Genomic DNA, 13,975 nt, shown 5'->3' on the forward strand with positions numbered 1-13,975 from the left:
CAGAATGAACTGACAGAGGCACATTGAGTATGAGGCACCTATACTCTTATTCTAATATCATTACCCAGATGGCCACATTAGTGTAAATCTTAATGGATATATCATCAACTCTACATGTCAGCCAGCCATCAAATTCTATTTTTACTTTCCGGCAATTGTATAAGTCGTAAATAGAAATAAGAACATTAATCATGAATGGAGTATTTATAGTGACCTGTTTCACTAATCACTTATCTTTGTGCAGGAATTTATGCTCTTTACAGAACGGCTTCTGTGAAGAAAGGACCTGCACTTGAATTTCTGGCTGAGAATGAGAAAAATGATTATGATTGGTAAACAACCAACTTTGAAACTCTCTGGATGCTGAACCAATCTCCGGTGAAGATGAGAAAACATTAAGATTTGAATTCTTAGGCTCGTTTCTTGGACCACCAGATGAAATTATTTTGTTGATGAATGAATAGTTTCCAGAATTAGGTTTGGTGAAAGAAGATTGTTTGGAGCTCACTTATATTCTAATGGAACTTATTTTTTCACCTACTTTACTTATTTTAAAGTCCAAGATTCACCTATTCACTTCTCAATAGAACTTCATCCACCATTCCTTTTAAAGCCAAATCAAGCTTTCTGAATTAGCCAATCCCAATAGAAGGATTGGAAGGGATATGGAAGCATCTTTTGAAACAAAGGCCAAGGGTCGAGAGTGGATTACGGGCGCCTATCTTTTGGGGCATGAACTTGCCTTCGTGTCCCTAATAAATCATAAGAATATTGGGGGTCACATGGAGTCGAACTCGAGTCTCCCGCGAGCCTAAGCTCTGATACCATGTTAAGTGATCAAGTCTCCTAAAACCTCAAGGTGTTAGGAGGAGGGTTTACCAAGATCATATTCTAACAGCCAACAATGATGAATTTAATACTCACATCATCGGAGGCAGAATGGAAGAGATTTCCCGGTCTGCAATTCCATCTACTCTGACAGATTGGTCAGAGTAAAGTCAGTAGTTGATCCAAGTATTTTTTTCAGACATGAGCAGAGCATCCCTCCGGTAAGAACTTGATAGTCTGCTGAATGATCTCGTCTGTATTTGTCATTTATTTCTTTAAACGAGTCTGCTTGTAAGTTCGTGGAAGCAATATCAGGTGACATGATCAGATGCCCCAAACTTAAAATTTAGGATGTATATGTTCTAGCATGAATATATGACTTTCTGGAAAAATTCATAAAAACAAAAAATAAATAATCAGAATACCGTTAAAAGAACCAGATAAATTCAGACTGATGTAAACATCAGAATTAAATATTTGGAAAGGCCTGAACAATCACAACCAGATTGGTGAACACAACGATAGAATAAAACTAGACAGCCGCGTATTAGAGATAGCTATATGGTGCGTGAGAAACTAGGTACCTAAATGTTTGGTGGAAGTATAGTAGGTGCCAAACCTAGTGCTATCACTATAGAATCCCAACATAATCTGAAAGATACATCTGGTACTGCTTTACCCCAGATGCCTTAGTTTATAGACTTTTAGTAGGTCAGTTGATTTACTTAACCGTTACTCGACCCGACCTTTCATACTCGGTGCACACCCTTAGTCAGTTTATGGCTGTACCTATAAATCTTTATTAGCAGGCTGCTTTAAAATTGGTTTGCTACATTAAAGCTCCTCAGGACACGGGTTACTATTATCTTCTACTGGCCCTCTTATTTTCAAAGCCTATTGTGATGCAGATTGAGCAACATGCCCTATGACGCGTCGTTCTTTATCTGGTTACTGTGTGTGAGGTTTCCTGGCCATTCAATCTTTTGGCAGAGCTTCAGTTTAAGATTCCTACACCCATTCCTTTATACTGTGACAACACTCTAGCCATCCACATTGCAGAGGTTTTACATGAGAGAACAAAACATATCGAACTTGACTGTCACTTCATCCGTAACAAGGTTTTGTCACACTGATATGCTTCAAGGATGTACATGTACTAGCATGAAGATATGACTTTCTGAAAAATTCATAAAAATGAAATATAAATGATCAGAATCCAGTTAAAAGAATACCAGATAGATTCGGACTGATATAAACATCAGACTTTAATATTTGAAAAGGCCTAAACAATCACAACCAGATTGGCTACCACAATTAATAACTGGACAGCGTACCTCTCGTAGATGTACACTGATATGGATTAGAGCTGCACTATATAACTGCTTCCAATTGCAATCTCAAATAATATTATAAGCAAAACACAAATCCTAAGATGCCTCACATTGAGCTTGTGTTTTTTTCTTTGTCTTTGTTGATCTTTCTCTACTATTGTCACAGTGGAGCTCTTGAGCTTATTTTTCTCTCTGTGTCCTTGATGATCTCTCTCTGCTACTGTTTCATGTGCAGAGGCACTAGCGATTTGTCAAGCAATTGGCCCCTCTTGGGCATGTTGCCAGGTTTTCTTAAGAATGCCCATAGAATACTTGACTTCGTCACGTTACTTCTCCAAGAAAACCATCAAACTTTATACGTCAAAGGGCCTATTTTGGCAAACAGAAATGCCCTTTTGACTTGTGATCCTGTTAATGTCAACTACATCTTGAGCAAGAATTTCACCAACTTTTCCAAAGGCCCGGAGTTTGGCAAGATATATGATATACTTGGAGAGGGGATCATTAGTTCTGATGGTCAACTTTGGAAAATTCATCGCAGAACTACAATGTCACTCTTCAAATATTTGCAATTCTATCAAATGTTACAAAGGACCGTGAGGAAAAAGCTGGAGGAAGGGTTACTTCCAGTGCTTGATCGCGTCTCTAAGCATGGAATCGAGGTGGATTTGCAGGACATATTCCAGAGACTTACCTTTGACAATATTTCTTCCTTACTTCTAGACCATGACCCTCAAAGCCTTACTCTTAATTTACCTGATATTCCTTCCCACAAGTCTTTTTCAGCTGTTGAAGAGGCGTTACTGTATAGACATGTTCTTCCTGAAAGCATTTGGAAGCTGCAAAATTGGATTGGATTCGGTAGAGAAAAAGGTCTAAACAAAGGCTGGGAAGCAATTGATGAATACCTATATACCTGTATATCCATGAAGCGCCAACAAGTTGTACACACAAATTCTTTGCAAATGTCTTCAGCAGATGAGGATCATAAACTAGATTGGTCGACTGCTTACATGGAATCAGCGTACAAAGAAAACCTGGGAAGCCCTGATAAATTTTTAAGGGACACTTTGCTTAGTTTAATGGTTGCTGGGAGAGATACTACCAGCGCAGCTCTTTCCTGGTTTTTTTGGCTTCTCTGGAAAAACCCTTCAGTGGAATCTAAAATTCTAGAAGAGATCAGAAGAAATTTGAGTACAAGTGAACTTAAAAGCAAGATTGTTTTTCACAAAAAGGAAGAGTTGCAGAAACTAGTTTATCTACATGGAGCTTTGTGTGAGACCTTAAGACTCTTTCCTTCCGTTCCTTTCAATCAAAAGTCTCCAAAACAACCTGACATTCTTCCAAGTGGCCATCGAGTAGATAAAGACTCAAATATTATTTTGTCATTTTATAGCATGGGAAGAATGGAGAGTATATGGGGAGAAGATTGCCTGGAGTTCAAGCCAGAGAGATGGATAACTGAACGTGGAGAGATCAAACATGAACCTTCATACAAGTTCATCGCTTTTAGTGCAGGGCCAAGATATTGTTTAGGCAAGGAAATGTCCTTCACTCAGATGAAGATTGTTGCCACAACCATGATATACAATTACAAAATACAAGTGACTGAAGGTCATCCCATAGTCCCTCGTGATTCTGTTGTTCTGGAAATGAAATATGGTCTTAAAGTCCGGTTAAGTAGAAGAAATGTGCGCTGAGATCCTGCTTCTCAAGATTGAACTACTATTCTATCCTATAAACATATTAAGTCAGTTGTCACTATGAACAACTAGCTGTTGGTGTATTCAATAAATTGGTCATAGAGCAAAACTCTGTGTAGTGATTCATTGCTCTTTCGTACTCCTCCTACATCTTGCTTATTCACTTCAACTGCCAAGTCTCTGACCACCTTAATAAACATGTGTCACATGGATTCTCAGCTCTATATATAGTTTTCTGCTTAAATTTTAATTTTCCATGGCATCGATTTGTGCAAACCCCAACAATAACCGACAGTCTCAGATTCAAAGGTCTCACAACATAAGTATAACTATAAATTGGATTGATGATTTTATATATATCCAAAAGGTAATCGCATATAGGTGGCTAATTCAATTGAGAAATGCTAGGTCCACAGAAAGCGATACAGAATTAGTTACAAAATGAGCTGACAGTACGAGGCACATTGAGTATGAGGCACCAATACTCGCATTCTAATATCATTACCCAGATAGCCACATTAGTGTAAAGCCAGGAAATGTGCACGAAGCCGCCAAATGTAAGCGTTGTAGGGTGATTCCTTTCCGATCTTATTTGACATTTCTTCAACTCTACATGGCAGCCGGCCATCAAATTCTATTTTTGCAATCAGATGCAAGTTAATGGACTGTAGAAAGTCCAAACACAATGACACGTAAAACAATTATTATATTTATGTATCCGGCAATTGTATCACTGTCCTAAAATGCCGTCCCAACATAAAACCAGCTATAAGAATAGAAAGACAGTGAAGAGAAGAGTATTTAATAAGTCATATACAGAAATAAAAATAATAATCATGAATGGAGTACGAGGAAGTGGTGGTGGACGCCAGAGTATACGCGGGGCGCCTCCTCAAGGGCCAAATCGCGTAAAAGAAAGGGATGAAGATCTTCTCCTGTTCAAGGAGTTGCATAAGAAGGACAGGGTTGTCAGCCTACTTCAGCCAGTTTCTGATGAGTTTGAACCAACTGGTACTTGTGTGTGCTTGAAGTCTCGTGTTTCGGGATCATAATGACTTGTTTCACTAATCACTAATCTTTGTGCAGGAAATTATGCTCTTTACAGAATGGCTTCCGCGAAGAAAGGACCTTCACTTGAATTTCTGGCTGAGAATGAGAAAAATGACTATGATTGGTAAACAACCAACTTAAAAACTCTTGCACACACTCCACAAAATATATTTAGAGATCTGTCATCAATACGAGTCTAACAACGGATCTCTGTAAAGGCTAAAAACACCGCCTGCAACACCTCTTTTTCCGTCTCTGGAGATGGAAGCAAATGCGCCTGACATGGTTGTTCACAGGGAGCTGCCGATTATCCAAACTCTCTCAAGGGTGTGCCTTCTGAAATTCAGACTTGCGTACTTTTAAGGACCAGAAACGAATGTAATGAGCTTAATTACTAGAGTTTATGCCAGTTTGCAGGCAATACAGAGGTGGCCAAACAAGCTAGCAGCACGAAGAGTACTATTGCAAGATCAAAGTCACCAAGTCCTAAATCAAAAGTCCCATTCAGATCCACGACCCCGAACAGAAAACAAATGCCTAATCCCTCAGCTGAGCAGAAGAAAAACAGTAAATCTGCTCCCACGTTCTTCAGCCAAAAACCAAGCCTAGCTGTGACTAACACATCAACTGAGCAATCGGATAGATTAGATGCAACTTCCACCCCTACTAATTCCTCGAGGATATCTACATTGCCAAACCAAAGAGAAAGCCATCTGAATTTTTTTTCTTCAAACCTCTCCAAAAGCATTGGAGAGCTCAATTTATCAAAAACGAAACCTACTAGCAGAGGTGTATCGCCACAAGTCATGAGATCAATAAAAACTACAGCTCAGACCCTCGGTGTTTCTGATGAAACACCTCCCAATCTCAAAACAGAACGGTCAGCTTCGGCTCTCAGAGCCCAAGCTGACCGAGCTAGTTCAGCCCTGAGGGGCAGAGCACGACGACCTGTATCCGCCTTCAGAGACCGCCCTGAAACTCAAAATCCAAAGCAAATTAACCCTGTTGTGGTAGAGACCGCGACTAAAACAGTTAATAGGAGACAATCATGCTCACCGAGTGTGACCAGGGGCCGAAAAGTTGTCTCAAGTAGTACCGAAGAAAATTCAGCAACAACTCCAAAAGGGAAGCTTCAAGGCCAGGTTTTCGGGAGCAGAATGGTGGATAAGTTTCTGACAGCAAGGAAATCAAGCACCGAAGAAAAGGCAGGACCAGTTCTGAGGAGCAGAATGGGGGATAGTTTTTCGAGTAGTAAAAAATCAAGCGATGAAGAAAAATCAAATGGAAATGGAAGAATCTATGGTTCTATTAATGAGAGCTCTGGTTTTGGAAGGCTTATGGCCAAGAGTTCATTGGATGTGGCTGTCAAACATATGGTACATTTCTTCGTTTTCTTCAAAATTCATCCTGATTTCGGAACTGTATAACACTGCAAAACAATTTATGCTTTCTTGTGTTATTTCAAATAAAACTCGAGTAAATATTAATTGGCAATTTGAATGTTTATCCATATATATTAGTTGTCTTACTGGTTACATGTATTATATGCAGCAACAAGATAAACAAATGGCGAAAACTCGACAAACATCTGTGGGGAGACGAACGATAAGCTGAAGCAGCAGCAATCAAGGAGGACAATGAACTGCAGGAGCAATTTGAGTTCAAAACCAGATTATATATTTCAAGATTGCAATTTATTAGTACGTCTCGAAATATATTAACTCGTATTTACCATCTGTAACATTATCCACGGCACTGAGAGGCGGAACTTTATATACCAGTTCTTTATCATTTGTAACATTATCCGCGGCACTAAGAGGCAGGATGTTATACATTGAATGTTGCAATATATTGAGAGGTTTCGAAAATAAATTAAGTCATGTTTTGCTGCTTGTAACATCATCCTGGCACAAGACATTCAAATCCACAGGCTATTTAAGAAGTGTTGCAATTATATTCATGAGTAATTTACAAAAAATGTTCACAGAATGACGTGTCTTTGCTCGTCTAAGAGTTTCGAGATACTCCCTCCGTCCCTATCATTTCTATACATTTTTCTTTTCGAGATGTCCCATTCAATTCTATACATTTCAAAACTTTCTCAAAATAGTAAACTTTTATAATATAAAAATCTCACCCACCCACTACTTTCATCTACTTTTTCTAATTTATCCATTCAGAAAAAAGTAATAATAATTAATAAAATTATGTGATAGAGCCGTTTGAGTGAGTTTAAAATAAGTGCTTCTTGCTTAAAATAAAAAAGTGGAGCAGAATTTAGAAGCAAATTAAGACTTATAAGTGATTAAAGTGTTTGGGAAATAAGCGCTAAAATAAAAACTAGTTTTTCTAGTTTTTTATAAGTGCTACTTGACTTTTTGCATCAATTTACGAATAAATGCTTATAACTTATAAATCATGAAGCTGGGCGTACACAAGCACCCACGATATATGATTTTTAAGATTCATGTCCAACTTATCATGATGGAGTACTAAACTATCCAAAGTTATTGGCTCAAGATGTCGGTTGTACTCCGGCCGCTCTTTCAGAATTATGCGGTGGACCGCACCTGCATCTTTCTTGCTTCCATCCTACATCCGCCACCAAAAAAAAGTAATTTAAGTACTGTCATCTTTTTAATTATTACTAATTTGAAGTGGAAAAAGAAAAACCAGATGCAACAACATGTAGCTGTGAGTTGCTTTCATGGCTTTTGGATGTCCGGCAAAAGTGATTTCGTAGCTTTTGGCAGTTCAAAATCTTTTTAGGTTAAAACACTTTAACTAGAGTTCTAATTTTATAGTGGTTTATAATCGTGCAACATGTCACTGGTAATACTCCCTCCGTCCCAATGAATTGTATATAGTTTATTTTTAGAGACGTTCCATCAAATTGTATAAGCAAACCTTTATAATATAAAATATCATTACATCAACTACTTTCTTCCTTTATGTCCTTTCTATAAACATTATTACACCCACTACTTTCCTCCACTATCTCAAATCTATTATTAAATATAAATGGGTCCCACCACTATACCCACTTTTCATCTAACTTTACTCATTTCTTACCCAATTTCTCATAAAAATCTCATAAAATAAGAAAAATATGATGAGATAAATATTGATTGACAGATAAATATTCAGTACTTGACTTGCAAATAAAAATATTAAATTACTAAGACCTTGTTTGAAAGTTAAAGATTTGGGTAAAAATTAGAGGTTTGAGGTGGTTTAGAAGTTTGACCACTAAAATATGCTAATTTTAGTGTTTGGTAGTTAGCGGATTGAAATAGAGGTTTGGGGTCCAAAAAACTACTTTGAGGAGTTTTTTGGATTAGAGATTTTGATTTGTGTCAGAAAAAACTAATCAATCAGCTATTTATCAAACAGTTTTACGAGAAACAGCTAATCCAATCCGCTAGTCAAAACATCTAATTCAATCAGCTAGTCAAAACATCTAATTCCATCCGCTAACAGCTAAACCCCAAACAAGACGGCCTAAGGATACTGCAATATTCATAAGAAAAGCAACTTAAAAACGTTAAAAGAGTTTGAGAATATGTTAGTCATTCTTTTATTAGTAAGCACCTTTATTGATGGAATATGATTCCATTTCCATAATCTTGCATGCATGTGATTTTCTCTCTTTTTAGTATGTTTGTGAAAGCTGCAGCCTGCAAGTAAGCTCCAACGAATCTCTCTTTTTCTTTTTCTTTTGTTTGGTTTAACTCACCCTTCATTTTCTTAGCAACTAAGTATTTCTACTTGTGATCCTAATTTTTTTCACTTAAATATTTTATACAGATAGTTACCCAACGCACACCGTTTTCATAAAGCAAAATTTTACAATTGTTGGCAGAAAGATTTAGTTTGAAATCAAATTTAGATTTAAAATGTTATAAGATATCTCTCACACACACATATGATTACAGTTTAATATCACAAATATGTGCAACATTTTGGAACTATTCAATTTAATTAATATGACAAAGAAAACCCCAAAAATATTTGTTTTTGCTAAATAAAAAGAGCCACAAATTACAAAGTAATTTAATTAGCAAATAAAAAGATGGTGGGCAGTAGTCATCTTCCAAACCTTTTGTTACCAAGCTGCAACAATTTCTCATGCATGAAACCATGACAACTAAGAATACAACCTAACACCAAATTATTTACAAATCTGGCCAAAAAGTAAAAAGCACAGAAATAGCCATCAATTCATGCATCAAACACAATATATAAACAACATGATGCTAGAGTTGAGTTGGTCCAGCATTATTTGTCTCAAACTAGAATCACCAAAAAAGAAACCATGAAGAGCAACAACAATAGCACTAGTAGCAGGGTCTCTGTTGTCATAAAGCCTCTGTTCTCTGTCTTGAGCTCCTTAGCCAAAGGCAAATGGGGCACCATCAAAACCAAAACCGAAACACTTAAAGCCAAGCTGGTCATTTTCTCCTTATTAAAGCCTAAACATCTCCCTGCTCTTGGCGCCATCTCCCACAAGATCCATGCACTAGTAGCCGGCAGTGGCGCCTCTGATCAGCAGCATCCTGATCGCGATGATCAAGTCCTCGACGAGGTTCAGCAGCAGCAAATGGTGGAGTACTACTACAACAACTACTACATTGATGACCATGAGGAGGATGACAATAAGTACCCTGATTTAAGGCATTGTTTTTTCGATGAGGAGGAGGATGATGGGGATGACCCCAATGCATCCGCAATTGATCAAGTGAGAAACTCTAAACAAGAGGAAGGGCATGATTTTAGTCTTGAGGATGAGATTGATCAGGTTGCAGATTTGTTTATAAATAAGTTTCATAAGAGGATGCGGATCCAGAAGCTGGCGTCGTTTAAGAGGTATCAAGCAATGCTGTCGAGAAGCACGTGAATTAGTACTTGTGTTGAGGATTATATGAAATATGTGTGCAATCTGCAGCATATGTAGCTGATGGCCTAGAAAACAAAGTCTTGTTTGTTCATTAGTTTCTCTTTTGTGTTCATCATTGTTTTGTATTCATATGTATTCTTACAAGAACCACAGATGTAAGTGGTACAACTTACCTCCATATTAACACAGTCTGTATCAAATTAATGACATGAAGATCTTCAATCTTTTGTGTTTGTTTGTGATTCATTTCTCATACACCTTGCCAAAGTATAGTTCTTGAAGGCTCAGACAATCTCACTCCAAGTTATGCAGATTCAGGTATATATGATACTAACTTGTTTTACCAAATATCAGTATACCACAAAGAAAATATTCCCTCTGCTTTACCTTTTGGAGATGGGCTAACGTATAAATGATAGTTTCACAAGTTATTTTAATTTTTTTTGAATAAAAAATAATATTTAAATATTTATAAAATAAATTATGAAATTATATTTTGTATACATCTTAAAATAAATAAAAGCAATTATTATACAAATGGAAACCGCGAGGGGTATGCTATAATATTAAAGTATGTAACAAAAAAAAAACTAATGAATAAAATAATTTAATAGGGTTGCTATCTAAATGTTAAAAATTTTCATTAAAAAATGTTTAAGAATTTATAGTTGTAATAACGTGTCAACCAGTGAAGTATACATATGAAGTATACATATAAATTATAATGGAAAATGTTTGGTGCACATAATTGTGTACAAAAACATGTACATAATGACATGTGGTGGATTTTAATTGGATGGCCCCCTGCATTTACACCCACCACCCCAATTAAAATTCACCACATCACTTGACACATCATTATGTACAACAATTCTGTAAACAATTATGTGCACCTAGCACTCCTCAATTATAATACAGTCACCACTAACTTGGTGATTGAGTAAGAATCTAATGGATGAAGCTTCATCAAAATCACCCTCATCACAACACACCTTGAACCAAAATCATACAACCCAGAAGCCAACTTGGCAAATATCACTCACAAACCTCCTCAAACATGAAGACTATTCTTCCTTTTCTCCTCTCTTCTCACTCTATTCAACTGGGCTCAACTTCATTTCACCTGGGATTCTCCGAAAAGTGGCTAGGGGGCTCCTTGGAGCTGCTTTTCTGCTGTTTGTGGTGATGATTGTGGCTGTGGCTTTGGGAGTTGGCTTGGTTGGGTTTTGGGTTGAAGAGCCTGTTTTTGCTAAGCAAAATTTGTTGTTTGATTACTCCCAAGTGAATCCCACCGCGGTTTTTGCGCTGGGATTTGGTGTAGAGAAGCAGATGGAAGTGCCGGTTGGGCAGACTTATTATGTGGACTTGCTTCTTGTTATGCCGGAATCTTATTACAATCTAGACATTGGGATGTTTCAGGTAGATACTGTTTTTTGTGTGTTTTTTTTTCGAGTCGTCAGTTTCGTGTGTTTAGGTTTTAATTTTTGTGTTTGTTTGTTGGTTATTTTAATACCATTGGCATGGTTGTAGGCTTGTAGCAATCGGGAATCATAACTAATCGATTGACCTACCTCGGGGATTTTTTTTTAAATAAATCGGAGATTTTAGTAACATCTGATTGGTGATTTCGTAAAATATATTTTGAGGATTAATCGGGATCTTTAGAACACGGGCTGTTGGGTATAAATATATTCTACTTGGTTTGTTCTGTATTTATTTTTGAGTGTTTTTTACATAAGAATATTGAATGTAGGAATCAAGGACTGAATTTTTTTGATCATTCAGTTGAGGTCATATATGGATTAACCCGTTGTCATTTTGGGTTTTGTCCGGTATTAAACATTTCCACCCCTTCATTCAGAGTCAGATTGCAAATGTCAAGGCTGTTCCAATTCGTTAGAGAGAGGGGAGGAACAGAATGGACAATTAAACTTTGGAAGATGGAGCACATAGTGTCCGTCCACTTAGTAACTGATATTTATTTAGCTGTATACAATCAGGACCGTTCTATACCATACGAGGGCCTAGGGGCGAAAATAAAATTTTGGGCTCCTAGAAATTTTTTTATAAAATATTTATGATACTGGGAATTCGGATTTAACTAAATATGTTAATACATAAATTATACTAATGAAATCAACATAAGAAACCTGCATACTAAATTTTCCATGCATACAATACCTTGTCATGACTATCATACAGAATGTTCTTTTCTAAAATTTCCTAAATGGCCAACTAGTTTGCTTGATAACGAATGTACAAGTGTTTAACTATGCACATGTTAACATAAGCACCTCTTAGCATCTGTAGCTAAGATTATTTCGCAGTTTGTGCCTGTATTTAGTTAATGCTAATGTAAAAGAAAAATCAAAATTTCGGAGAAAAAATTGAATCACGAGCTGTTAAATCCGATTATACCTCGCATCTGCACATTGAATACTGCACTTACTTCTGGTATTAGATACTAGACACTAGACATATCATGATATCAGTGTAATCGACTATCTAATGTGTAAATGTAGCTAAACCCTTCCTGATTAACAAACAAAAACGTTCATCATCTGGAGTCCTTTCTTTACCAAATACAATTAAAATTACGAAAATACGGGAATTCTGTTACCGCGTCTCCTTGTGCGGATTTGCAGATTGTGCTCTTCAAATGAATGTTTGATGATATTTCATGTAAAAACCATTTCTTAAAGTTACATATTGACCTAATCTTTTGTTGATTCATGTGCTTTTTTTTATCAGTTGGTTGCAGAAGTGTTATCAACTAATGGCCGGGTGATAGATAGATCCAGCCATCCGTGTATGTTGCGGTTTAGAAGCCTTCCGGTTAGACTTGTGAGAACATGCTTATTTAGCATACCCTTGATAATGGGTATTAGTTTCGAAACTCAAAGGATAACCATTCCAATGTTAAGGCACAAGGAAGGTTATTCAAGAACCGAAGCCATCAGAATTACAATACTTCCACGGGCTGGAACAATGTCTCTTCCACAGCTATATGAAGCTGAAATAATCATAAATTCAGAGTTGCCTTGGAAAAAAGAACTTGCTCATAGCTGGAAATGGACATTATATGTTTGGACATCTGTATACATGTACATTTTGCTTCTTATAGCTCTTGGTTGTTGGTTTAGGCCAGTCATCTTTGCAGTAATTTCATCATGTTATAGTCATAAGGACGGGGTTAGAGATGACACTATGGAAGTACGAAGAGGAAGGCCTCTGTTAGCTAAAGAATCTAGAGAGGTTTCAGAGACCTTGAGAAGGTTGAAGGAGAGTAGGAACAAGAAGAAAGAAATGCTTTTGCACGAGGGGGCACCTGAGACACAACCACAAGGTTCATCTGCCTCGAGCATTAGTGTAACTAGAGATGACAGTTCTATTACTGCTGAAGATGATAGGGACTCGGTGTCTGTTTGTTCCGATGACTGACCAAAACCTGCTGGTAAAAGTTGCTTTGTTTTTACTGCGTTCGGAAGCTGAAAGTTGTAGCATTTATTTTGCGGCTTTGCATATTGGAAATCGAGGACTCTTGTAACACTAAACTGTACAGATCTAGGCATCTAGCCAATATCCATGAAGAAACCTACACGTAAGGGCTTAGAGACTCTGAATTGCTTGTAAATTTTGGTTCTACATGGAACTGCTTGTAAATTTTGGTTCTGGGTTATAGTTCACACGGTATCTACTTGTGATGAGCATACATTACTGATATATTGACTTGTGCAGTTCTGCAGCTGTTGAAATATCATAGTCATGCACAATTAGTTCTGCAGCTGTTAAAATATCACTAGACATTAAACTTGTAATGTCTGTAATACATATCTTGTAATTTTATTTCTTCATCTGCCATGAATTCTATCTTGTAAACATTCAGATGGCTTTTGTTTTAGCTTTAGCAAAATGTCCTTCCCGATACCTTTGAAGGAAAATCTCAAATTGGATCCCAAATTGACGGGTTTGTGTGAGCTTATCCATGCGGTTATCCACTAGGAATCTATTTATTTTTTGCACCACAAATTATGTGCAAGAAGTTTTAACGATTATTATTTGGGATTAACAAGATTAGCTTTTACCGCAACATCGGCCAATAAAGGCTTAGGGTCGGGAATATACATATGGTACACCATTGATCAAACTATCTAAGATAAACCCTA

At 37.0% G+C, this 13,975-nt stretch overlaps 4 protein-coding genes across 4 annotated transcripts; all 4 read left to right on the top strand.

Annotated features, from left to right (window-relative positions):
- Window positions 1–1,995: 1,995 nt before the first annotated feature.
- LOC108203346 (alkane hydroxylase MAH1-like) lies at window positions 1,996–4,086 on the top strand. The gene has a single exon (XM_017372205.2). The coding sequence runs from the start codon at window positions 2,261–2,263 to the stop codon at window positions 3,857–3,859; it is 1,599 nt and encodes a 532-aa protein (XP_017227694.1). The 5' UTR covers window positions 1,996–2,260; the 3' UTR covers window positions 3,860–4,086.
- A 588-nt stretch (window positions 4,087–4,674) lies between these two features.
- On the top strand, window positions 4,675–6,710 carry LOC108192651 (uncharacterized). The gene is made up of 5 exons (XM_017372191.2): window positions 4,675–4,873; window positions 4,949–5,036; window positions 5,131–5,239; window positions 5,323–6,288; window positions 6,464–6,710. Exons 1-5 carry the CDS (start codon window positions 4,699–4,701, stop codon window positions 6,524–6,526), a joined length of 1,401 nt encoding a protein of 466 aa, XP_017227680.1. The 5' UTR covers window positions 4,675–4,698; the 3' UTR covers window positions 6,527–6,710.
- Window positions 6,711–9,126: 2,416 nt separating this feature from the next.
- On the top strand, window positions 9,127–9,957 carry LOC108192421 (uncharacterized). Its single transcript, XM_017372206.2, has one exon. The coding sequence runs from the start codon at window positions 9,228–9,230 to the stop codon at window positions 9,807–9,809; it is 582 nt and encodes a 193-aa protein (XP_017227695.1). The 5' UTR covers window positions 9,127–9,227; the 3' UTR covers window positions 9,810–9,957.
- A 717-nt stretch (window positions 9,958–10,674) lies between these two features.
- LOC108192352 (seipin-1) lies at window positions 10,675–13,663 on the top strand. Its single transcript, XM_017372187.2, has 2 exons — window positions 10,675–11,228; window positions 12,561–13,663. Exons 1-2 carry the CDS (start codon window positions 10,761–10,763, stop codon window positions 13,248–13,250), a joined length of 1,158 nt encoding a protein of 385 aa, XP_017227676.1. The 5' UTR covers window positions 10,675–10,760; the 3' UTR covers window positions 13,251–13,663.
- The last annotated feature ends 312 nt before the right edge of the window (window positions 13,664–13,975 follow it).

The sequence above is a fragment of the Daucus carota genome, chromosome 9 (assembly GCF_001625215.2).
Source record: "Daucus carota subsp. sativus chromosome 9, DH1 v3.0, whole genome shotgun sequence".
NCBI classification, from domain to species: Eukaryota; Viridiplantae; Streptophyta; class Magnoliopsida; order Apiales; family Apiaceae; genus Daucus; species Daucus carota.

Bases quoted from the DNA above. Each gene is read 5' to 3' on its own strand.
- LOC108203346 (XM_017372205.2), top strand. From the start codon at position 2,261: ATGCCTCACATTGAGCTTGTGTTTTTTTCTTTGTCTTTGTTGATCTTT.
- LOC108192651 (XM_017372191.2), top strand. From the start codon at position 4,699: ATGAATGGAGTACGAGGAAGTGGTGGTGGACGCCAGAGTATACGCGGG. The intron at 5,037-5,130 runs GTAAACAACCAA...ATCTCTGTAAAG, and splicing joins GAGAAAAATGACTATGATTG to GCTAAAAACACCGCCTGCAA. The intron at 6,289-6,463 runs GTACATTTCTTC...TATTATATGCAG, and splicing joins ATGTGGCTGTCAAACATATG to CAACAAGATAAACAAATGGC.
- LOC108192421 (XM_017372206.2), top strand. From the start codon at position 9,228: ATGAAGAGCAACAACAATAGCACTAGTAGCAGGGTCTCTGTTGTCATA.
- LOC108192352 (XM_017372187.2), top strand. From the start codon at position 10,761: ATGGATGAAGCTTCATCAAAATCACCCTCATCACAACACACCTTGAAC. The intron at 11,229-12,560 runs GTAGATACTGTT...TTTTTTTATCAG, and splicing joins TAGACATTGGGATGTTTCAG to TTGGTTGCAGAAGTGTTATC.